This window comes from Hyperolius riggenbachi, chromosome 1 (assembly GCF_040937935.1).
Source record: "Hyperolius riggenbachi isolate aHypRig1 chromosome 1, aHypRig1.pri, whole genome shotgun sequence".
Taxonomy (NCBI): Eukaryota; Metazoa; Chordata; class Amphibia; order Anura; family Hyperoliidae; genus Hyperolius; species Hyperolius riggenbachi.
Window position 1 is genome coordinate 532,313,931 of NC_090646.1, and position 26,179 is coordinate 532,340,109.

General features: G+C 43.3%; 1 protein-coding gene across 5 annotated transcripts in view; it reads left to right on the top strand.

Moving 5' to 3' along the window:
* Nucleotides 1–26,179, top strand: part of OSBP2 (oxysterol binding protein 2) — a 327,225-nt gene that overhangs the window by 167,832 nt on the left and 133,214 nt on the right. For 4 of the 5 annotated variants that reach the window (XM_068246447.1, XM_068246472.1, XM_068246456.1 and 1 more), the window contains one exon: nt 25,886–26,136. In XM_068246447.1, the coding sequence (XP_068102548.1) occupies nt 25,886–26,136 (251 nt within the window). Of the gene's footprint in view, nt 1–25,885; nt 26,137–26,179 lie in introns of those variants that run through there. The other variant, XM_068246464.1, reaches the window with a different exon arrangement.

Below are 26,179 nucleotides of genomic sequence, written 5' to 3' on the forward strand. Positions count from 1 at the left end.
TGGCCTGACATGCTGGTTAGTGTTGCATTGTGTGGCTTGGCACGCTGGCTAGTGTTGCATTGTGTGGCCTGGCACGCTGGCTAGTGTTGCGTTGTGTGGCCTGGCATGCTGGGTAGTGTTGCATTGTGTGGCCTCACATGCTGGGTAGTGTTGCATTGTGTGGCCTGGCACGCTGGCTAGTGTTGCACTGTGTGGCCTGGCACGCTGGCTAGTGTTGTGTTGTGTGGCCTGGCATGCTGGGTAGTGTTGCATTGTGTGGCCTGACATGCTGGGTAGTGTTGCATTGTGTGGCCTGGCACGCTGGCTAGTGTTGCACTGTGTGGCCTGACATGCTGGGTAGTGTTGCATTGTGTGGCTTGGCACGCTGGCTAGTGTTGCATTGTGTGGCCTGGCACGCTGGCTAGTGTTGCATTGTGTGGCCTGGCACGCTGGCTAGTGTTGCATTGTGTGGCCTGACATGCTGGGTAGTGTTGCATTGTGTGGCCTGACACGCTGGCTAGTGTTGCATTGTGTGGCCTGGCACTCTGGCTAGTGTTGCATGGTGTGGCCTGGCACGCTGGCTAGTGTTGCGTTGTGTGGCCTGGCACGCTGGCTAGTGTTGCGTTGTGTGGCCTGGCACGCTGGCTAGTGTTGCATTGTGTGGCCTGGCACTCTGGCTAGTGTTGCATTGTGTGGCCTGGCACGCTGGCTAGCGTTGCATTGTGTGGCCTGGCACGCTGGCTAGTGTTGCATTGTGTGGCTGGGCACGCTGGCTACTGTTGCATTGTGTGGCCTGGCATGCTGGCTAGTGTTGTATTGTGGTCACTTTCCGTCTTCTATTTTATTGCCAAGTGATCACATCTAATTGGGTAACATACCACTGGTGCGTTCAACTGGTGGTCAGTTAGGTGGTGGTGAGTAGGAGGTGGGGGTGCCGGGCATCAGTTGGGGCTTGCGACCGCCGTTTCGCGTCTTGCTAGACGCTTGGTCACGCTGGAGCACAAGCGTCTAGCAAGACGCGAAACGGCCGTCGCAAGCCCCAACTGATGCCCGGCACCCCCACCTCATACTCACCACCACCTAACTGACCACCAGTTGAGCGCACCAGTGGTATGTTACCCGATTAGATGTGATCACTTGGCAATAAAATAGAAGACGGAAGGTGCCCGGATGTCCTCTCTTTTTTCTTCCTGATTACAATAGTAGTTGTTGTTTCTTCTTCAAGTTGCTGATCCGATGTGCACACGTCTGAGCCTATAAGCATCAGAGGGATACTGGAGAAAGGGTGAGAGAAACATTTTATTTGCCTGTCGATCTCTACATTTTTACACCTGCAGTTTGTATGATGGGGAGTGCCACTCTACAAACGCTGTATCTACATGTGTATAAAGTATTGTGGTCACTGCCATAGTTAAACACCAGCTGAAAAGTCAGAACAGATCCCATTAGATTTAAGAGTGACTTGGTAGACAACCACATCCTGAGCTTTCCCATGTTTAAATGGCTTAGTTGTAGCTGCATTGCTGGGCTCACAAGTGTCAGAGCCTCTCCTGCAGATTAATCCCCTTTTAAGTTTTCTCATCTCAAAAATCCTGGCTTCAAGAAGAGATGCTCTTATTACAGTAAATTTCGCTGTACTAGAAGGGGATAATCTTTATGCAGAAAATTGCTATTGCTCATATTCATAAGCATTGATGACTGATTTTCGCTTATAGCAGTTTTCTACAAGCATGCATTATGCCTGTTATAAAAGAACACCATGGTGACTGTGGCTAACAAAAGAAGCAAACAAAACCTCAGAACTGTATAATATACACTACATGCATTTAATTGCTGTCGGGAGGGAAGCCAAATACACCGTTTTAGAGTTGTACTCGGATGGCTTTCTGCGTGTTCAGGATGCTTTTCTGATGAACCCAGGTGATGTTGCCCTGTATGGGGTCGTGTTCAGGATGCTTTTCTGATGAACCCAGGTGATGTTGCCCTGTAGGGGGTCGTGTTCAGGATGTTTATTTTGATGAACCCAGGTGATGTTGCTCTGTATGGGGTCGTGTTCAGGCCGTTTTCCTGATGAACCCAGGTGATGTTGCCCTGTATGGGGTCGTGTTCAGGACGCTTTTCTGATGAACCCAGGTGGTGTTGCCCTGTATGGGGTCGTGTTCAGGACGCTTTTCTGATGAACCCACACCCAGGTGATGTTGCCCTGTATGGGGTCGTGTTCAGGACGCTTTTCTGATGAACCCAGGTGATGATGCCCTGTATGGGGGGTCGTGTTCAGGATGCTTTTCTGATGATCCCAGGTGATGTTGCCCTGTATGGGGTCGTGTTCAGGATGCTTTTCTGATGAACCCCGGTGATGTTTTCCTGTATTGTGTCAGGTATGGAGAGACACCTTTGTATTACATGCTGTGCAATGCTGGGTTGGCCAGACAGATGATCTGAACCCACCACTTATTCGCTACAGGTAGAGACAAAGCAATGGAGAGAGTATGCAATTGGAGGGGAAACCAGGGCGTACGTATGTGTACACCACCAGTTAGCTGGGTGCAGAGTGAGCTGAAAGACAGCTGACCCTGCTGCCGCTCAAATTACTGGCGGTGTTGAGTACTACTACCCATCTGAGTCATAGCAACTCGGAAGGAGAAGTAATTTGGGGTCTGGCGATTGCTGGATCCCTGAATTACACTTGCACGGGGCACGTACTATAACACTAGTGCTGTAGCTGCGCCAAGTATGTGCCAAGCGCCATGCGCCGAAACCAGGAGCTAATATGGGAGGTAACCTCCGGAGGAATGTTGCTGTTACAATACTAGGTGTGGGAGTCCACATGCATATTTGCATGTTTGTGATCGCTACATCTCCAATAGCCTTAGAGGCTTGTCTATGAGCCACAACGTGTGTGGTGTGCATGTAAAGAAAGGTTTGTGTGGATGCACTGTATGCTGTGCATGTGCGACAGTTCAGTGAAACATTTGCTGTGTAAGACTCCCTCAGACATTACTCAGTGCTCTTATGGCTAGAAGCTTTGTGTTATGCTAGGTACACACAATACAATTTTCTGTTAGATTTACCTGCCACATCGATTTTTTCCAGCTTAGTGTATTGTATTTAGTGGCCGCTTCTTTACTCCCACCCTGAGCATCCTGTAGCTGTTTAGGACGGGATTCCTGCACTTTGATTGGCTCAATAGGCTGTTAGGTGACTTAACTGAAAGGACAACTGATGTGCAAGATAATATCCATGCTTCCCTATGGCTGAAGTGGGAGATATTACAGTTTAACAGTGTGCTGATCCAGTTACGGGGTCATTGCCATTTTCAAAATGGAGGACGGAGAATTCCATTGATCACAGCGGACAGACAGGACACAGTAGAGGAGAAAGAGATTGATACGTAGACTATACAGGAGGCAAGTATGACGTGTGTATGTTTTTGTGATTTTTCAGTTCAGTTTTGCTTTAAAATCCACCAAAAGGGCAAACTTCCAGTAAATGGCCAACTACAAACATAGATGTAGAGCATGTGTTTGTTTTTATATGTACACACGTTGTAGAAGAAGCTTATCATCTTAGACCATCAGAGAACATTCCCTGATGTAACAGAATCTCTCCTCATTGTGCCTAGAATAGTCCTAGTCTGCAGATGAAGAGGAAAAACACATCAAAGATCAGTAATGAGAATTGTGCTGGTACAGCGTTAATGAGTATTCCGAGTCAAACCAGTGACTGCCCTGACTGTCGACTCTGCAGAGGAGACCAGTAAATTACGCTTCTGATGAACGATGGGTTTGGATGGTTCCCTGGAGCTGTGTGACATTCTGTGTGTGTTCGTGTGGCTTTTTGTGAATCACTATGGCAACCAAGCCTGGTCTTGCATTATTAGCAGGAAACTTTAAGTCATTATGGCTCGATGGTCATGTCTTTTTACCATCATCAGCTCATTATCAGGCAGTGTTGGCTGAGTTCCTTCACAATTCGGTTCCTTTGGCAGGATTGTCCTACTTGTCCCTCTACAGCCCTTCAATAATACAGAGACCAGACGTAACCTGCTTTGCATACATTTGTTGGGTCCTCAGCAATAAAATACAGGACAGAGTGCTCAGGAGTTTGTTTCTATACATGTACACATTTTGTGCAGAAATTTTTTTTTTTTTTTAAAGCCTTTTTTTTTTTTTTTTTTAAATCTGCCTCCATTGATTGACCAGAATGAAAAATGCAGTGGTTTAGTGTGCTAATCAGCATGATTATGTGGCTTTTGAATGGAAACCCGGGCGCTGAGCCAGCATAGACTCCAGGACAGGCAACCTTTCTGGGGCCAAGTTCAACCCTCACCCACCAAATAATGTGAAAGTTGATTTCAAAGGAGAATTTACAAAGGCTCATTTGAGTGGTGTTTAAAAGGGTACAATTTGAATAATTCCCAGGTATTGTTTTGTGTTCCTCTTTTTAAAAATGTAATAAGCAGAAAAGCATCTAAATAATGGGTGAACTGTCTTTAGTCAGAATTCAAACTTAAGATTCATTCAAATGAACTATCTGTGTTTCCCATAACTGGGCTCAAATGTGGACGATGATGAGGAAGCTTCTGGCAGGCATGGTTAGGGCAAAAACAATATGTTCATTAGTCACTCATGCTTCGCCATGGCTAGAGATTGGACATGTTAACTAGGAAAATTCAATTGAAATAAAACCTGTGCTCCTATGGATCAATTTACAAAACGGTCAGTAGTACTTAGTGGATCGCAACCTCAAACAGTCGCCACACTACTCTATAAGAACAAGGAAATTCCAAGTAGGCTGCGCTTTCAGTATGGTTGTCTCTGCAACAGAAGTATTGTGGGATTAGAAGTATTAGTGGGAACAGAAATATTAGTGAGATTAGACTGGAGTCTGGAGGTACGCTGATGCTAATGCTTGAGCTTACGATGGAGGGCAACAGGTCGGAGACATGTTGGCTGGATTCCGCAGTGCAGCTGCATGTCAAGTTCTGATAGCCCTGTGTGTCCCGCTGTGGAATTAAAGGTTTTACACATATAACGCTTAACTAGTTTTGGGTGTTTTGGAGACGAGTGAAGGTCCAACGATTAATTTTATGCAGTTGATCAAGCAGCAGTCTGGTGAGTGGATTCACAGAGGGCGAAAGAGTCTTTATTCCTTCTCGGCTAAGGTAGTGTGTACAGTGGCCTCAATACGTCCGCTAGAGAGCCAGCTTTCCAGATCATGTCTTACCCCATCCTCTCCATTGTGAAATGCACAATCATGCTTCCACCTCTCTCCATAGCAACAGAATGAATTGATCACCTACAAGCAAGTGGAGCCTGTTATAATTCACCTTTTTGCTTCGACACCAGCAACTTCTTAGAGTTGCACTTCACAGACTGTGAGATAACTTGACTCTCATGGCCCGTACTCACGGGCTGCAGAAGTGGCCTGTCGCCAGCACACGTGAGCGTGTGGGCGACAGGCCGGCGACAGCTCCTCGCCAGGTCCCTCCGCGTACACACGCGGAAGAGGCACCAGCGGCGAGACGGAAGCTGTCGCCGACGTTCCTCCTCCCCCCGCCGGAAGCTCCATTTACCACAATGGAGGTTGCTGTCGCTAGTCCGCGTACTCACGCGGACTAGCGACAGTTGCGGGGGAGGTGCGGCGGCGACTGTCGCCATGCGCTTGAAAGTTTCAATCGCATGGCGACATGAGCGACGGGCGACAGTTCGGGGTGCGCGCGGGTGCGACGGCCCATACTAACAGGCGACCTGTCGCCGCAACACGCGCGCGCCGCGTGTTGAGGCGACAAAAGTCCCTCGTGAGTATGGGCCATAACACAGCAAGCATTATTGGAGATAGACCGTTCTCAGTCGTCTTCAAAGTACAAGTTGTTTATTCAAGAAACAGATATACAGATACAGTTCGTCACATCTTAGCCAAGCAGATTCTCATGTTGCGTTACGAGCTCTTGATCACCTTCCTGTTGAAGGTAATCAGGTCATCTTCTTATGTCTAGCCTATGTTACATCCTCTAGACTACCTATGTACAGCATACATCATATCCGAACAGAAATGTATTACATAAAGGTTTAAGCCAGCAGGGACAGGTAGCAAGACAGAGTGCTACTCCATACTCCAGCTGTGGGTTTTATATGAACCAGAAAGAGTTAAATGTGACCCCATCCGAACCATCTATGATTGGTTCAGATCCCTTGTGATCAGGCCCGGCCCTAGACTTTTTGCCGCCTGAGGCAATTTTCAAAGAAATCAGACTAGGAACATCTTCTCAGTATCTACTTGCATCATCTGCTTCAAGCAGACACTGAGATGCTTCTGCCTGCATCACGAAAACCTCTATTTAAAGGTATACTCTGCGAACAAGCCTTTTACCTAAAACTCAGTCCAAATAACTGAGGCCTACTTAAATTATAACAGAGCCGTCTATACAGCATTCTGTTCTGAACTGTCACCCAAGGGATTGAGTCCTGATCCCTCCGGACAAAAGTCTTCATACACTTGTACTAGCCTTCAGGGCCTACAAATTGGTCAAAAAGATAAGATGACTATCTTGATGGACAGTCCCAAAGATAGTCGGTTGGATGAGCTTATTTGATGAAACATCAGAAATGCTTTGTTTGGTCCCTTTTGTAAAGCACTGAGCTTTTTTCAGGGGCAGTAAAAAGCATTTTTAAGTGATCTTTCCCAGCAGATTTATTAGCAAAGCAAAGAATGTGTTTGAAACTGAAGAACTGCAATAACTGATGTAATTTGGGGAATACTTTTATTCAACGCATCCTGGAATTCTTCTTTATATGTTCTGGAATAATACCATACGTGTCAAAAACAAAGCAAACCAATTCCCTTCTGTTATTGCCACAGTGCTGCTGTGTTTCCCTTTCATCTTGCTGACATCGCTACACTCTTTCCTCTCCAATTTACATAATCTCTGCCAGACTATAAGCAGCTAATTAATAAAGCTCTCAACAGAACACTCGATGCAAAGTCACTTTACTTGGTGCCTCTAATGCTGGGTACACACGACGCGTTCCCGCACTCGATGCCCCCCTCGATTCCCGGGAGCTCGATTATTTCCGAGCATTTCCGATCGCGTTTCGATGATTGTTTCGATGATTCTCATGTTTAAAGTATGCCAAATCGACCTAACGATCCATCGAAACGCGGATTTCAGGAATAATCGAGCGGCCGGGAATCGACGGGAATGGAGTGCTGGAACTCATCGTGTGTACCCAGCAATAGAGTAAAGGTATGTACACCCGTCCAACTTTTTCAAACAACTTGTTGTCCGACTTGTTGTTTGAACGACAAGTTGGACGTGTGTACTCGTTATCAAGCAACTGATAACAGCTGGTTTGCCTGATCCACTCAGTGGATCTATTGAACCAACTGTCGTTCAAACGACTGTTTGGTCCGTACATGTGTAGAAACGACTAAAAATAGATGTACAAAAAACAAGTCGTTTGATCAGTCATTTAATCTAGTCCATTGTTCTATCCAGTCCATTGTCCATTATCAAGTTGGTTAAACGACATGTAAATTAGATAAATTAGCATATCAGCCCGCTTTGTTGGTCAGTGTGTATATGAGGTCTGAACGACTTGTTGTTTGCACTACAAGTCGTCCAAACGACAAGTCAAACAACAAGTTGTTCGAAAAAGTTGGACGTGTGTACACTGTATTCTGTACAGCATGACCACTCCTTCAGCAGTGGTCATTTTTAAAAAAATGTGCATAACGTTGTCTCTGGTAAAAATACAGCCTGTACTTCCTGGGACAGAATTACAACCACAACCATGCCCCTTTTCCCTGCTCTTCCAAGCCTCACAATACATTAGCCAGGATTAGAGGCTACTTCATAAGCTGATGGGCAGGAGAGATGTGGTTTCGCCACACCTCTGTCTACTTCCTGGAGTACCAAGTGTGTGAACAGGTTGGAGCATAGCTTTCCAGAGCACAGTCATGCTCCATTCCTAGCTACAGTACCTTACCATAAGTCAGTCTTTCCTCACATGAGGGCAGATGAGAGATGGGCTTGAGGGTAGCTCCATTCCTAGCTACCTTACTATGGCCCAGTGCACACCAAAAACCTCTAGCAGATCTGCAAAACACTAGAGGTTTTTGAATCAGATTTCAGAGCAATTCTAGGCATGTTTAGAAATGTTTTCTAAACATGCCTGGCATTTTTTGGAGCGTTTTTGTGTAGCAGATGTCATAAATTGTTACAGTAAAAGCTGCTACTGAACAGTTACTGTAACAAAAATGCCTGGAAAACCGCTCTGATCTAGTGTTTTTCAGAGCGGTTTTCCACTTTCCTATACTTTAACATTGAGGCAGAAACGCCTCAGAAATCTAAAAAATGCTGCAGCCCCCGAGTTTGCGTTTGTGGAAAAAAAGTACCTCTCTGGTGTGCACCATCCCATTCACTTTCATTAGCCAAGCGGTTTCCCCCTGCAAGCATTTTAAAAAACGCTCCAGAACAGCTCTGGTGTGCACCAGCCCCAAAAGTCAGTCTTTCCTCACATGAGGGCTGATAAGAGATGGTCATGAGAGAAGGCGCTAGGAGAGTGAGACAGATAGGAGTGCTGCTCACAATGTGACAGATGAATATAACCCTTCCCTAATATGCTTTTCTGCATCACTCTTCATGGGGAGGCATGACGTAATTGTAGGTGTAGAGGAGTCATTGCAGTACCTGTAGTGCATAGGGAATATGACAAAAAATAGGGATCATGTATACTTGTTGTTTGGGGACATGGCTGTATATGTACCTTGTGTCACCTTAAACTTGATTCCTTACATTTATAAATTGAATTGCAAATAAGAAAAGGAGAAGCGTATTGTGTACCTATACTCAAAATACCCTCTTTTGTAAATTAAAAATGGGTATTAAATGCCCAATTTTATTTACTCCAGCCAGTGTGGCACCTTTAAGTATATTAGAAAGGATAATACTTAGCTGTCACTTTGCATACTGCTCTCCCTTTCCTGCCAACTACCTACTCACAGGTCTGCTGCTTTCCCAGCTACGTCCATCTCCTGTCAGTGCTCATGTGACATCTTACAAATGCTGATGGAAGATGGATGCAAGGAGATGGAGTTGACCAGAATGTAACAGGTAAATGTATCTCGTGTGTGTGTGTGTGTGTGTGTGTGTGTGTCACGTGTGTGTGTGTGTCGCATGTATGCTTGCTTGCGTGGGTGCGTGTTGAGACCAATGCTAGTAATGAAACATGAGTTTCAGAGTGTGTGTAGTGCACCTTGGGGTGAAAAGATACAAACATACTATGCCATAGAGCTCTTTTTTCCTTTGCATGCACGATTGGAATGCGGCTGGAAACATAGGAGGATCGGATGAGAATAACCGGCTGGGCCACACGCGCTGATTGCCAACTGTTGTGATTGGCATCCCGATCTGGTGAGCATAACTGCTGTCTTTATGAGGATAATACACGCTGGTGCAATATTTTACAATCTTAAGAATATTTTTATTTAGGACTTGCTAACTGGGACTTTTGCATCTATAAAGTATATGTGGTTTGTGCTCAGAGAAGCACACCCCCCATCATCTAGACCTTGGAATAGGTCTCTAGAAAAGATCGAACTACCAGTCTTTATTTCTGTCTGGGGCTTGGGACTTGAGTACTAGGACATTTGACCATTTTACACCAAGAATACATTAGAATATGTTTTATGCATTTTAGCATGGTATTCATGTAATGGAAATGTATATAATTGTTGGATGTCTTTTAGGACTATTGATCTAGGCCTTTTGAGCAATTTGATTGTGTTCTGGAGTTAAAAACTTTCATTCAGTATGAGGATGTGGGAAACTGATGTTTAGTGGTCCACATTACTGGTATTGAGGAAAGTCCTGTTGAGCGCTAACATCATTATAATATAAGGAATCTCTGTTCGAGGGCATACACCCCCTGTTGATTAGAGCGCACCAGGCACAGAGTTTGTGATGCATTCTAATTTCCTGAGGAGCGCACTCTTCACCCCAACCCCCATTTTTAGTAATGAAACATGACTATACTTGTGGTTGAAATGGCAATAGTTCTGTGTATGTGGAGGGCTTACATTACAGCTACAGTCTAGGGACATGGCAATATTTGTTGGCGGACATTACTGTACATCTGGGGAAACATACCTAATATTTTTAGGTAAATGTATTGTTTGGGAACTTGACTGTGATTTTTTTCTTGTGTTGACTTATGTATGTACTTCTGTCGTAAAGGGTCAATGTTTAAAGCAAGGGCATGTATAGAGGAATTGTGGAGAGATATCTGAATGACTCTGAGTCAGAAGACTAGCACTATCTATCATCTCTATGCTTTTGTGTTGTAGCTTTACTAGCTATCAAGTCAGGCTGCTTGCTGGTCACAGAACAGACTTATACCTGGTAACTACAGATAGCTTTTTGTTCACTAAAAGGATTAAGTGACGTTATTGGGATAAAAATAGTTCCCAGTTACCGTGGCAACCTCTATCTTTTCTTAGTCTCAGTCTCAGTTTCCAAGTATAAATAGTAAGTCTTTCAATTAATTCTCTAATGCAAGAAATAATCCCATTATGTTGTTTTGTACAGTGCTAGTGGTTAATGTGGATGGTTCTATTATGGAATATATTAGAAGATTACAGTAATGGTAATGTTTTCCTCGGATTCTAGAACAGACATGTTAAACCTAAGGTCACATTCATGAGAGCATTTTCATAATGCGGAAGGGCAGCAGAACAACAAAGCTCACTCCAGCAAATGCTAGCTAGAGAAATCTGATTGGTTGATACAGACCTGAACAGTAAACAATAAACATTAAGAATATGATGAATATTTATATTCCAAACATCTAGAAAAAAAGAAACCAGGATGTCACACTAAATTGCAACAATGTATAAATAATCCTTATTAAGCAATATGCAAGACACAAAACATTAAAAAGCAGGGAAATGCAAGAGGACAAAGGGAGGGCAATGGGCTGTATATATTATATCCGCCAATTGCCCTCCCCTTCCCCTCTCCCATCTCCCTGGTATGTAATGTTTTGTGTCTTGCATATTGTTCAATAAAAATTGTTTATACATTTTTGCTATTTAGTGCGACATGTTTTCTCTTTTTCTTGATGTTTGATATTGTAATTATCCAGATGCACATTTTGCTTATTAAGACATTATTTAGTCGGTTGTGCTCTCTAGGGCCCCCATATAGCTTACAAGAATATTCATATTCCGAGGTTAACCTGTACATCACAGTGACCTGCAGTTCCTGAGATAAAATCACCAGCAAGTAAGGCGCAGTAAAAATAAAGTGACCCTTATTACTGATTAACAAAACCATCCATTATATTAAAAGGAGCACAGCCAAACCCATAGCTTACAAGTAGGGAATCCGTTTACATATTAATTCAGGTGTTAACACTGATATTCTGGACCCAAAAATGTATTGCATATCCTAGTTATTATTTGTATGCTCTGTTTTGCTGAATATTGCGACAGGGTCATTTTAAAGAATCGTGAAACTACAGGAACCTGGAGGCTTCCAACAAAACCTACATATGCCATGGCAAATCCCCTCGGTATTGCCCCATTTATTGCTAGCAGAACAATACACAGTCTGAATAGCACAACATTGAGCATAGAGGCATTGCTCACCTTCTTAAAAGTATGCTAGCTGCCTACCTAGAATGCAGAACTTTTTTTATGTCAGTAGTGTCTGAATTCTTTTTCACTATCACCATTTTAAAACATGCTGTCATCTGAACTAATGAGTGCCCGTGTCAGTTTCCTCTTGCTACACTTCACCTTTGAAAATTAGACACTACCAAAGATATCCCATAGAAGCACCCAATCAACTTGAAGAGTAAGGGGAAAGTGAATGAATGTGTGTGTGTGTCTGTCTGTCTGTCTGGTGGTGGTGGGGGGGGAGGCGCACAGGAGTTCTCAGAAATGATACCAAAAAGGTAGGTATGAATGTCATACCACATGTGCCTGGAAACATGTCTGCGTGTGAGGCTGAGTGGAGTTTTTGTTTTTTCTATTATATATAAAATGTACCCCAGTAAGCAGCATATGGAGTTTGCAGGCAATGACCCCATAACAACTTCCTGGTCAGCACATTGTTAAACTGTAATATTGCCCACTTGAGCCATAGGGAGACATGGGCATTACCTTGCACATCAGTTGTCCTTTCAGTTATAACTGACTGCAACTGATAAAATGGTGAGCTTCTGAGAAGAACTGGAAGTGAGGTAAGTATGCAGTACTAAATTTACAGGAACGTCATGTGTTTATTATTAATAATTTTACTCAGTTCAGGTTCACTTTAAACAATGAAAATGCAGAAACGCACAAAACAAACCCAGTTCCCTCCTCCACCACCCACTGTCCCAGTACCAACCATCACAACCAGAAGTCAGAGGTTATTGAGATGATACAACATTTTCATCCACTCACAGCTTCATACTCAATTCCTTGATCTTTCAAGTATGTCAACGAAGGGCACCATACCAGGGTCTACCATATTTATTTCCTTTTTAACAATACCAGTTGCCTGGCAGTCCTGCTGGTCTCTTTGGCTGCAGTAGTGTCTGAATCACACACCTAACAAGTCCTAGAATTTTTTTCTCTTTTGTATTGCTGTATAAAGATAGCTGTTCATCCTGCTTCGGTGGTTCCTATCTAGTGACAGGAAGTCCGCTGATTACACGATTCCGCTGATAGAGATTTTGTGCAGCTCATCAGAGACTTAATGCTGTAGTTCTTGTCCTGATGGAACAGCTGGCTCTTGTTACAGAATAACTTCTCATAATATGGCCATGTCATCTGTAAAATCCAGCCGCTTGCATCATTTTCTTCTGTGCATGCTGAAAAAAACAATTTCTTCTTCATGGATCAATTCTCAGAGAACACGAAGTTAAGCTTTCACGGTAGAGGATGTCTCATTTTGTAACTGCAAATAATGACGCAAATCCTTTAGAATATAATTCACAGTTCTGCGGGGAGCCAATGGATGCCATGCAACATCCCATTTCATGGGCACATCTTGCTGTTACCTCCAAAGCGAATTGTTTTTCAGCTAGAATAAAAGAGCAGATAAAGGCCAACACCTATTTGCTTGTTATGGTTACACAACTGGCCTTGTCTGGTAATCTGTGAAAAGCCTTACATCAATAAATTAATTTACACTGGAAAGGTGTCTAGCTTTGTGCATCATTATAATGATTAATTTAACCAACATGAAGCTGTTTAGTAGAATAAACTAATTAGAACCCGCCTCATACTTCATATGATATTACTAATACAGACTGGACACATAAGGTAGTTTGGGCATTAATCACTGAATGCTATCTCTGTGGGAACCCTGCTCTCTGCTATGCGGTATATGCCTGCTTATAATTTCAGTCTTATAATTTCAGTCAGAGTACAGAGGGGCGGGCAATGCAAAACAATACACCTAGCCGATATATGCTGGATATTACAAGACATGCCTTTTATAGATTTATGGGTGATTCCACCTTGGTACAAACCAGTGGCGTAGCGAATGAGCTATGGGCCCCGGTGCAAGTTTTGCATTGTCCCCCCCCCCCAAGCATGCTATACATAGCCATTGATACGGTTCATCAAAAACAATAGAGGACAACCACAGTGTCAGAGGTGCAAGAAGGGGATGGGGAGCAATGTGTTAATGATTACCACTATTCAAAGCATCTATAGAAGTGATTATTATCAGCACAGGACCAATAAAGAGCTAATACTGTGGTTGAAGGTGAGCCCCACGGGGCCCCTCTTGCCCAAGGGCCTCGATGCAGTCACTACCTCTACACCCCCTATTGCTACGCCACTGGTACAATCATCTATACCATATAACATGAATTTACAAATAATCTCATAGCTCCCAACTGTCCCTTGTGAAGGGACAGTCCCTCTTCGGGAACCACAACCATCTGTTCCTCTTTCTTCATAATTTATCCTTCTTCCAGGACTGATGTACAGATCTATGTAAATTTATGTATTTTTCTGCTGAAAAAAATGTGTTTAATTGACATTAAACTTCATTCCCATCCTGTAAAGTGATTTATTTATTTACTTTCAAATGTTAATATGAAGGAGAAAGACCCAGGATAGAAAGGACCAGTGTAGTATGAATTATTAAACAACATACTGTATTTTTCTCATGAAATCTTTATGGTATGCGTATAGGTGTGCCACGGACGTGGTAAGGGGTGTGGCAGAGGCATGGCTTAAAGGAAAGATGCAAGCAAAATAAAAAAAAACAAAAATCTACTTACCTGGGGCTTCCTCAAGTCCCTGGCAGCCGTCCTGTGCCTTCGCGGCAGCTCTACTTCCAAATGATGTCAGCGCGACCGCGAGCAGCTCAGTGACCTGGCAAGGTCGGCATCTGCACAGTAGAGGACAGCCGGGCCACTGCCTGGGAGCGGAGTTGTGGCGAAGGCACAGGACAGCTGCCAGGGGTGGAGGAAGCCCCTGGGTAAGTCGATTTTTGTTTTTATTTACCTCGGACCTTCCCTTTAAGTGTCTCTCTTTCTTATCTCTAAATGTTGGTGCCATTAAATATTTTCTTTCAACTTTTTAGAAAACTTTCTGAAAACCATGGCAACAGTATACCTCTGGGTGTGAAGGAAAACCTACAATTTTCCCTATCGGCTAACTGGTTCATAATCCTCCATAGAACAGGAAGTAGAATGCATCGCTCTCTTCACACTGCTACAGTTTCACTGGATCTGCTTCTGCTCTAATGACATCTTCAGTCACCATGATGGAAGCATCCTCACATCTGAAGGGATGCTGACTTTGTATGCTCAGTTGGTGGTAGTGATCAGTCCCATTTCTGTAACAGCTGATTCTTCTCAAACAAGCATATGGAGAGGTGCAGAGTAGGGATGGTCGGAATTGCCAATTTCCGTTTCCGCTGAAAATCCACTTTCCGCCATTGGCGATTACCGATTTCCGCATTCCGCTACCGATTTTCGCATTCCGATGCAGATTTTTGTGGAAATTTCTGCCAAATTTAACATTGATTTTCCCAAAAAGTACAAGGTCTTTTTGAAAGATTTTTTTTTCTCTTGTTCCCACTCTTCTACTTAACCTACCCTGAAAATTTGGTGTTTCTAGCACCTATATTAACCTCTAAAGTCAGCGTCATACTGCATATCGGTAATGCGTATTTTCTGAATTTTCTATTAGTTAATGGCTGCCGACTTTAGCGGTTACTAGCTAAGCCCCCGTAGGTGCCAGAAACACCACATTTTCAGGGTTTGTTAAGCAGAAGAGTGGGAACAAGAGGAAAACATCTTTCAAAAAGACCTTGTACTTTTTGAGAAAATCAATGTTAAAGTTGGTGGAAATTTCCACAAAAATCTGCCTTCCGCACTTCTAGTACCGATTTCCAAATTCCAATGTGGAAATTCAATTTCCGCTCGGAAATGCAAAAATTGCATTTCCGCGAAATCCGAATGAGCATCTCTAGTGCAGAGAAGCTATCAGACACCAGAGAAACCACAGATACTGCATGTCAGTGTAATACAGTGTAATACAGCGCATTAAAATACTTAAAATATATAAAACATGCGTTTTCCCTGTGATATCACGGGCATTTTTTTTTTCTATTGCCTCTGTGGTCACATTTTCATTTGTGTTTTCCATATGCGATTTGATGTTTTCATTTGCGATGTTACCAGCAGTGTTGCTGAGTAGAGTGACTTGCTGCCTGTGAGAAGATGCTCTAAGGGCTCTTTCACACTAGAGGCCTTTTTCTGTGTTTTACCGCCATGGCCATAGTTGGCGTTTTCCATGGTAAAATGAAAGTCCATGGACTTTCATTTTACCTTTCACACTTAACGCTGCGTTTTTGAGCGTTGCGTTTCAACGCTCCCAGGAGCTTTTGGAGGGCCTACCGCAGCATTTCTCATTTCATTGATAATCATGTATTGGCGTTAAAACGCCTTCAAAACGCACCAAAACACTGATTGCCAAAGGCAGCATTTTGGCCTTTTCTACCGCTGCCTCTAGTGCGAAAGAGCCCTTACACAACCATGCCAGTGTTATCTCTGTTAACTGCCCTGAGCACTACATATGTGCTCTTTAATCTTTGCCTTGTATTTGCTGGCACCTTCTTCTGAGAAGGGAGTGATTCATTTACCCCAAAGATGCATACGTATCCTCAACCTCCACCTTGATGCATAGGAACCCTTCTCCCTGTGCAACGACTGAGTTATTGCACTGAAGCTAGAGGAACTGTAGGGGTGCTATAGAATCATGGAACACTTCCTGCCTTGTGCAACTTGAGAATGAATAAGAAACAAGGCAACAAGAATTCTGTGAAGTCTTTTACAAGTTGATACTTTAAGCAATGCTGAAGCGAGCGGCATAAAATACTTAGATACTCCCCTATGGAGTGGGAAGGCTCTGGATCTCATAGAACATCCTCAGAGTGCTTCCAAAGATAGGCGCATCCTTACTGCGCATGTGCAATCCCAGTACGCATCCACTCCTCTTTGCAAGTTCTAAGTGTGCAAATACTTTCAAAAACTGCTTGAGGAGGGCTGAAAAAGGTATTCTACCAAGCAAGTCGAACAACTTAACCATGGCCTATCAGTGGAATTAGGGGACTAAGAGAGAACTCAGAAGGCTCTATGACAGGCGTGTCCAAAGGCCCTCCAAGCCTTTTCTGGTGGCCCCCAAAGCTCTCTACAGTTGGTAATTCCATGCAACATGCAGGGGCCACATTATGTTGCCACTCCGCCTCCCTCTTTGCTCATCTGTAGGTTATCAGCCACCACTGTAGCAGTAGCAGGCATTTATTAGCAACTTCCACTTTACCAGCAGCAGTAACAGCCACTGATTAGCAGCTGCTACTGTGCCAGTAACAGCCACTGATTAGCATCAGCCCATATACACACGGTATATGGGTATTTCCTGTGGAAATGTATTATTTGACAAACTGTCACAAGCATTGTACGGCAATCAGCAAAAAAAGGGGTTTACCTTCGCTAGTTCAGACCACTAGCACTCTCAAGAGCAGAGATATGGCCCTTGGCCTAAAAACTTTGTGACTACCTAAGGCCTGAGACACCCTGCAGAGGGCTTTGCTGACTGTCAGCGATGCAGTTGATTTGAATAAAAATCAGGGCTGTGGAGTCGGTACAAAAATCTTCCGACTCCAACTCAGACTCCGACTCCTCAGTTTATGAAATCACGACTCCGACTCCTGGTACCCAAAATGGCATCAGCCGACTCCGACTCCTCAGTTTATGAAATCAACGACTCCGACTCCAACTCCGGATGCCCAAAATTGCCTCGACTCTGACTCCGACTCCACAGCCCTGATAAAAATCACAGTATTGCGATTGTGGCAATTTTACCGCCAATTTTACAGTCAATGGGAGCGTTTTGTTTTGTTGTTTTTTTTAAAAGACTGATGGTCAGCAAAATGCTCTGCAGTGTGTCTCAGGCCTAAATCCTTTTTTTCAGCTAGCTCTAGTATTGCTGTTTTATACTAGAAAGTAATAGGAGCTGTTGAAACTTACAGTAAACTAGAGCTGTCAGTATAGTAAGATTCGATACTCGACATTCCACGCATGCGCAGAAGACCCTGACTGGCGCGACTGAGCCAGTTACCGGAGCTGATTGCTGCTGAACGGCAGACCGCGGGAGGATGGCGAGGAAGCCTGGGTATGTATCAAATTTTACTATACTGACAGCTCTGGTACACTTTAAGATAAGATTGCATTTGGTAACAAAATGGTTTGTGTAGTGATGACATTTTAAATATGGTATATTTGTTCCTTAAAGAGGAACTCCAGTGAAAATGATGTAATAAAAAAGTGCTTCATTTTTACAATAATTATGTATAAACGATTTAGTCAGTGTTTGCCACTGTAACAGCTTTCCTCTCCTTTATTTACATTCTGACATTTATCACATGGTGACATTTTTACTGCTGGCAGGTGTAAGTGGAAGTACCCGCAGCTTGCATTTTTTGGGCAGTTGGAAAAAGCTGCAAACTGCTATTTCCCACAATGCAATAAGGTTTACAGACAGGAAACTGCCAGGAAAATGGTCCTCACAGTCTCCTGTGGGAGGGGTTTCACCACAATATCAGCCATCCAGAGCCCCCTGATGATCTATTTGTGAAAAGAAATAGATTTCTCATGTAAAATTCGGTATCAGCTACTGATTGGGATGAAGTTCAATTCTTGGTCAGGGTTTCTCTTTAAAGGAGATGGGATGTGTTAAGAGCGAATTGATTATTTTAAAAAAGCACGATGCTGCTGACTGGATTATTGGTGAATCTGAGTGGTCTGGTGGATTTAGTGCAGCGCTTGGAGTACGCCTGATTTGTGATGGGAGGATTTCCTAAACCTTGTTTTGCTCTTGATAGGGAAGCAGTTATTATGAGATGGAGATAAATCTATATATACAGTAGTTATCATTGACATATCCTTCATTTCTAGCCCAGTTAGCCTCTGTGGCTGAATCCATGCAGGAAATGAATGGCTGAGCAGTGGAATAGATTGCTTTCTAAGCAGCAGTTGATTCAGCAATTCATGGCTTTCTAAAAGTAAACATTTTAAAGCTTCATTAGTGCTGATCTGCATACAGAAATGTTTCAGGTGGAAGAAGTGCTTTGTTTGCTTTTTAGGGAATGAATGTGATTCTGCTGTCTGTTCACGGTCAGATCTTCATCAAATGCAATAAATGACTGAATAGCTGCCAAGTCTAAACCCAGCCATTATACAGGGGCTGATGGCAAGCGATTGGCTGCTTACCGATGAAAAATCATTGAGGCAGGGCTCACACTGGTCTTTCCGTTTTCTGCAGCCATTTTCTGCACACCATGTGCTTTTGTATACGTACCCCCCAGAGATCCCACGGCGCAGCCTCCCAACCAGCACCTGGCTTCGCTGTGGGGAGGATCGGAACTGCGAATATCATGACATCGATGACGTCCTGACTGATCGTCGCCACAGCGACGAGTGAAGCGAATCGGGAAGCTGTGGCTCTCGCCGGATCGCGGACGGGTGAGTGTTGCCAGCGGCGATTGGGGGGGGGGTTGTCACACCGGTGCCGGGGGATTTGGGGCCACAGTTAGCTAGCTTAGTGCTAGCTAACATAAAAAGAACACTTCTAATTTTAAAAAATCCCTCCCGCGGACGCAGCTACCGCATCTGCGTACCGCCAGGGAGGTTAAATAGCAAGGAGAGCCGCATTCAGCCCGCAGGCCTTGTGTTTGACACCTGTGTATTAGAAGGTGAAGAAAAGGGTAGCATTAGAATCTTTCGCCACGAAGATCCGTCAATTGAAATGGGATTTGAAGCATAAATAACTCCAATAATAGACAGTGTATTTATGGACTTACAGACTCCATAGTGGGCTTTACGCTTTAAATTTGTATCTTGTATAGCTTATACAGAAGCGCACCACCAGTGTTTGCACTCCATTTTAATCATTGTATTGTCAGCGCAATATTGTTTTTAATACTAGCAAATGAATTGATAATCCTTCATTGTAAAATCAATCAAACCACTGCGCTGCTAGCTTTGTACAGTATATTAATATGCATCCCATGTTCCTTCTTACTCCAACCCTCCTCTTCTTCTTTTTTTTAAACTAAAAACCTTATTGGGGTTACAGAATACATAACCATAGTATATTACAAAAAATGCTATTGACAGCAGAGGTAGCTGCAATACACAGTTGCATTGTCTGGCTTACAGCAGATATTCTATAACTTAGCTGTGCATATAAATTTGTTACTCCAACCTTTCAGTGAAGATTTACTGCTGTACCTGATTTCTCCTTAACTCTATAATCTGCTCAAAATTGATTGGAAGTCTATTAAACAGCAATGCAAGGGACCTATAACTCACAGGCAGATTCAATCAACGTGAGTAAATCTGCCAAACACCAATGCTGTGTATGGCTACCTTAAAGCTAACCATTGACATGAGAGAATGGTCTTCTCTCCCTCTGTTGAGCACCGCAGCTCGGCTCAAATAATCATGCATGTAACTGCAGGCACTATTTTACATTGTGGGCATGTTTCAGAATATCTGGTGTCAAGGCTGAGACTTTTATCTGCTAGTTTGATATTTATGCTGCAGGACTGAAGGGTTGAAGAGGACGCCGATCCTCCTAAATCCTGCAGCTGCCGGCTGCTTTGCTGCATCCTCATATGGTTCCCAATGGGTCACCTGACCCATATCAGGTAACATGCATTGGAGCTGTACAGATGATGCATCAAAGCAGTCTGCAGCTACAGGGAGTAAAAAGGACCGGCGCCGGTAGATCTGTCGGAGGAAGTGTTCATTTTAGGATTGGTTGCTTGACTTGTCAAGTAAGCGGCAAGAACACATGTCCGGCATCAGGTAATCCCTGCCTGGGCCTGATACCAGGGACTTTACTGTAATCCGTTATCTAGGGGTACATTAAACAATTCAAAACAAGAGAACAATAGATATATTTACCATAGATGTGTTTATAATCTTTACGTTATCTGGTGTTAAAAATGAATTCTACTATAGATTGAGCTCAGCACTGTATTTGAAAGCAGATAGAAATGTGTCCATAAATGTGAATCTACTTTTTCAGGCAGACTTCCATTGAGAAGAGACATCATTGTTCAGGTTATAAAGAGGAATCCTTGGATACCAGAATAGAGCTCAGTGTATCAGCACCCATTAACACTTTAATACACACAATTCCACTGCTTTTTTTAATGCATATGTATGAATGAGCAATTACCCTAATATTCTAGCCACTCAGCGCTACCATAATGTCATTATTATCTATTTATTTATAATATGGATATAGGGTATGAGCAGAGATTCTAGAACATGAACATTGAACTAAAGTGAGTTTATAAGGTGGCATGTGAAATACTTTAGGAATTGTCACATGAGATTTATATAGTAGTTTGTGTTTGGTATCCCTGTAGTTTTCATATGGGTAAGACAGTTCAACCACTGAGGGCTAAGTTCACAGTGGTCAGTTGTGTTGCAGAACACACTCATTATGACACGTGCATTATGCAACGGACCACTGTGAACCTAGCCTGAAGGTCAGATCCCTGCATCATGAGAGATCCACTTGTGCTAGCCCCATGACTGAGCATACCCAAGCTGTCTTTGGGCTCAGTTCACTAAGACCTGTTAGATAACAATTTCATGTGAGGTAAATTTACCTTATGCGTAAAAAATTCACTAAGATTTTCACACATGCGGTAATAGTTTGGCATTTTAGCAAACAAAAATGATAACAAGATTTTAACCTAATGCAGTATTTTATTTCGTATTTTATCCACTTCCCAACTGCCCACAGGCGGAAAGTGGCCATGCACACGCATACGTGCACACGTATATGTGTGTCCCCATGGCACCTGTGGGTGTATGCCGAAAATACCTGAAAAGTGCTAAAACAGGATGTTTTAAAACATCGGTTTTGCAAGAAGTGGTCACAGAATCTTGAGGTATTTCATTCAGTAAAAAAATGTCCTGAGGAAGTCCCTGGGCGGGGCGAAACGCGTCGACGTAGGCCTGCGTCACGCGCTGAGATGTGCCTCTCCGCCCCCCTCTGCCCTCCCGCTGGATCGGAGCGCGGTGCCCGGAACTATGGCGTGTATCTCCAAAGGTTGGATTCCTGCTTGGGCGCGATGACACAGGCTTAAGGCCCCGAGTTGGATACTCCCGCAGACATACATCACGGACGCTGCGGTTAGCTGGGCCGGCTTAGTAGTCTATGCGGACATTGCATCTCGTACTGATACAGGAGGTGGTAACTATGAGAAAAAGTTTATATGACACTAATATCCACAGAGCTCCATGGTGGAACATTGCATGCACTGATACCTGGATGGTGAGATGCACGGCTTTGCTGAATTAATGATCTCTTTATCAACATAGGCCTGTAATCTGCATGGTAGCAACTTGGCTAGGTGCACCAGCCCTATTGTGTTGAAATGACTTTTGGAAAAAAGCCAGTGATCTTTCATGACCTGCTATAATGACGATTTTGATGCTGAACTTTGTTCCATGCAATTGAAGTCTGGATTGGGAACTCTTGTGGAATTTTTTCATTTATGCCATCATAACTTTGTTCTCATTTTTTGTTTTTTTGGGGGTGACGACCTCTTAATACAGAATCTTTAGGAGATTGCTTGTGTTTGGGGCATGGTGCTGTGATTTGCGGGTGGGCATAGGGGGGCATGGGGTGGTGCATTCATATTGCTGTTGACCACCATTATTGTCGGCACATGGGATGACGCAGTCAATTGAACAAGCAATTGGCATATTAGATGCTCAATCTCTTGGCATTGTAAGTGTCCGGGTTTGCCTCTTCCCATGTGTGGATTAGATATGGTTAATTTTGTCACATTGGCGCTCTGTTCGGTGCACAGTCGTCTGGGACTTCCTGAGGAGACAATTTGGGGGAAGTCCCCGTATAATGATAATTGTGCATTATAAGTGTGTGCAATATGTATAACTTGAATAGGTCCCATTGTGATTGACCCACGAGAATTGATTAACATTTTTTTAATAAATCCAGGTGGTTGAACAGCATATACTGGTAGTAGTAGTTGTGGTTTGTTTTGTTATGTTTATTAGACCAGTGCTTGTACCCACCTGTATTGCACACTTTAATATGTACACTTATGTGTAGTTTGTTATTTGATAGATTATTGCAGTGCATGAAAAAAGAAAGCAAGATCGGATACAGAAAGCATTCTTTATTATACTGACAAGAAAAGAGCAAGTCCAAGCTGCATAAAATGTACATAAAATGTGTACCAGCTCAAAACCAATAAAATCTTATTAACCCTTTTTAATTACTTCACAACAATATTGGGGATTTGTGTTTTACAACAAATGTGAAACTGAGGGAAAAAGTTTTATTAACTTTCTTTCTTTCCTTAAGTTTGATTAGCTTTTCTCATGTGCTCCATTTCCTCTTCTCTCGCCTTCTTGGCATGCCTCTGTAGCCTCACAAATAGCTGTTTATCTTACCAACAGCTCAAGGCTGAAGATAAATTACCAAACATCTCACTTGCTTTACTGCATGTGGTATCCTTTGTGCATTGACGTTCACGAGGTATTTAACTCATACGTTTGGTTTTTTTTATCTCACGAGTTTGGTAATTTACCTCACTAGTCAGTAATTTTAGTTTACCTCGCGTTAACAGGCTTTGTGAATTGACATTTAACAAAATGTTTGCTAAAATCAGTTGCTTTCTGCTTTACCGCATGTGGTAATGCTATGTGAATTGAGCCCCATTGTGTTTGTTCCATTCCCTCTACGGGTGGAATAAAGACCACTCACAGAACATAAACGGGCTAGATGGCCTGACCTTGAGGAAGCCTGTTTGACACACAAAACTGTTTTTGGGCGGGCAACTTTTTACTGTTGTGAACTGTAATAAAGAAGAGCATCCCTGGGAAGATGCTGTTTAAGATTTTTTTTTTTCTCCTGTAGCAAATATGGTGCAGAACACTGATTACTGTGATCTGATTGACTAGTAGTAAATATACACATATCAAACTCTTTTCCACGCATGCCGAACGTATCCAGTAAGCAAAATTAGGCAGCTCTTTTTCCCTTCTCACATACCTCTAATTAGATGTGCTTTTATGTGTATCATTTGTCTTGCCTTGTTTATATAGTGTACCGGTAATTTGTAGTGTGTTGTTTTAATTGCACAGCACAACAGAAGATGGTTGTGTTGAAATCGATAATAATAATGATGGCTAGGCCCATTTTACCAAGAAATCTGAGCAGCGAAATATTATCTGCTGTGTTACTGGAAGCTGTGTAGCCAGTGTTATTGTGTGTGGATGTATTCTACTAAGAGCAGCGCTGCTTACATCGAGATGCCAACTGTTTCTAATCGTGAAGAATCTATGAGCCGCTGGCAAAGGCTGACCTTACAGATGCTATTGTGTTCCGAGAGAGTTTCATATCTTCTGTAGCAGAATATTTCCCCTGGGCTCTGCACAGCACACTGGGGGAGTCTTCAGACTTGGATATACACTCAAAGTATATATTAAATGCAAAAATGGAATGATTCAGTTCTTTGGTCTCTCTATTATTAAATAAAATTATCCTGATGGCTTTCCTCTTTCTGGAGGGAAGCCGGCTATTAGGTAAAATTACAGACCTGCGACTAAAACAAGAAGAGACTTGGTATAATCATTTGCATTAAAAAAGAAAAAAAAAAACCAGCGTGAACAGCTCTCAAGGATTTACATTATCCTGGCATTGACCTTGAAAAAATGCATGCACTAAACACATTGTTGATTTTCTTTAAGGAAAAAAAATATATATACCGTAATAGCTATGTCATTTAAGTGCGCTGATGTGTGTTTGTTTTTAGATCTCTGGTCTATTTCTGTTTTTTATAGTAATAGGCATTGCGTAGTGTTTCTATTATTTGAGAAATGTGCATGCTTTAAGTCAAAAGACTTAATTTGAATAAAAAGGAAGGTTAGGAGACAAAAACCAGAAGAAAAATCCATCCCGGGAGCTGATGATTGATGAGCGTAGGACAGCTGAGCGGTGAAGTCTAGTCACTTGTTCACATGATGCTGGATTGATGTCACCTGATGGGGATTGGGACCCAGTTCCTCAGCCGACATTAATGGGCCTAGACTATATGGACTAGTAGTTAGCCGGCTGACATTGCGTTCTGTTACAATGTGGGTGGCAGAGGGCCGACGGAACGACGCATGTATGTGGTCATACTGGGGGCAGGGTGAGCGGCAGGAACAAAGCTGTGGGCCAATGCTAGACCTGAATGATTTTAGGACAAAATTGAATTGTGTGGTTTCTGTCCGAAATTGCAATTTCAATTCGATACATTATTTCCTTCAAATCAAGCATTGTTCCCCCTCTGTGCCTGTTTGACCCCCTCTGTGCCTCTCTATCCCCCTGTCTCTCTTTGTGCCCCCTCTGTCTCTCTCTTCGTGCCTCCTCTGTGTCTCTCTCTTCGTGCCTCCTCTGCGTCTCTCTCTTTGTGCCTCCTCTGTGTCTCTGTCTCCCCTCTGTGTCTGTCTCTGTGCCCCCCACCCGTGTCTCTCTCTGTGTCTCTCTTTGTCCCCCCCCCCCCTGTGTCTCTCTGTATCTCTCTCTCTGTTCCCCCCGTGTCTCTCTCTGTGCCCCCCCCCCCGTGTCTTTCTGTGCCCCCCCGTGTCTCTCTCTGTGCCCCCTCTGGGTCTCTCTCTCTCTGTGCCCCCTCTGTGTGCACGGCATACTTCCTGTATGTCATGTGTCATACAGGAACCAGGAAACATGCCATGCACAAGAGTCAGCAGACCGCGAGAGAGGACAGACCGCGTTGGATTTTTTCTGAAAGGTATGTCCAACGCTGCTGATTCTGCAGGTCGCACGTGCCGGGACTTAAGTGAAGTTTGAAGCTGCTTCTTCAAACCTCCCTCACGCAGAAATGACTTCATTGTTTAAATCACCACATTAAGCGTGAACGTAGGAATCGCAATTCGGTTTAAATTCGATAAATTGTTCAGGCCTAGCCGACGCTCAGCCAAATTGATCTGCCTGGCCAGTCATGGGTCGTGGGCTGCTATACACTGTTGGATTGTCGTCAGAGGCAGTCGATATTGGCCTCCTCAGTTAGCTTTAATCTAGCGTGTGTACAGTTCTTTAGTCACAGCTGAATTAGCTTTGTTATTGTATCTTGGTAAATGGTTTCTTATAGACATCAGATTGAAATCTTGATGAAATACAATTTGTTGTAAAGGACGGTTTGTCAGGATCATAAGTTAATTGTGTTGTACATCAATTCTTATGTAAATGCTTTCTTTTAGCATGGACTTTCAGTAATCAGTGTAAACACTGAATGTCATGAATCCTAGAGTAACATGTGAACTGTGTGTTTGTGCAGATGACTCTGGGGATGAAGAGCCAAGCTCCCAGTCTGACAAGAGTGAGTTGCACAGCTCCCTGAAAGCTCTGACCAGTAAGCTGGATGACCTTAGCACATGCAATGACCTCATCGCCAAGCATGGAGCTGCCCTTCAGCGCTCCCTGAGTGAGCTGGAGAATCTGAAACTAGCAGCAGACAGCAGTGACAAGATCAAATCTGTGAATGAAAGGGCCACTCTCTTCAGGATTACTTCCAATGCAATGATCAATGTGAGTACTGCAGTCACATGCGAGCTTTTGGTTGTTTGTTTTT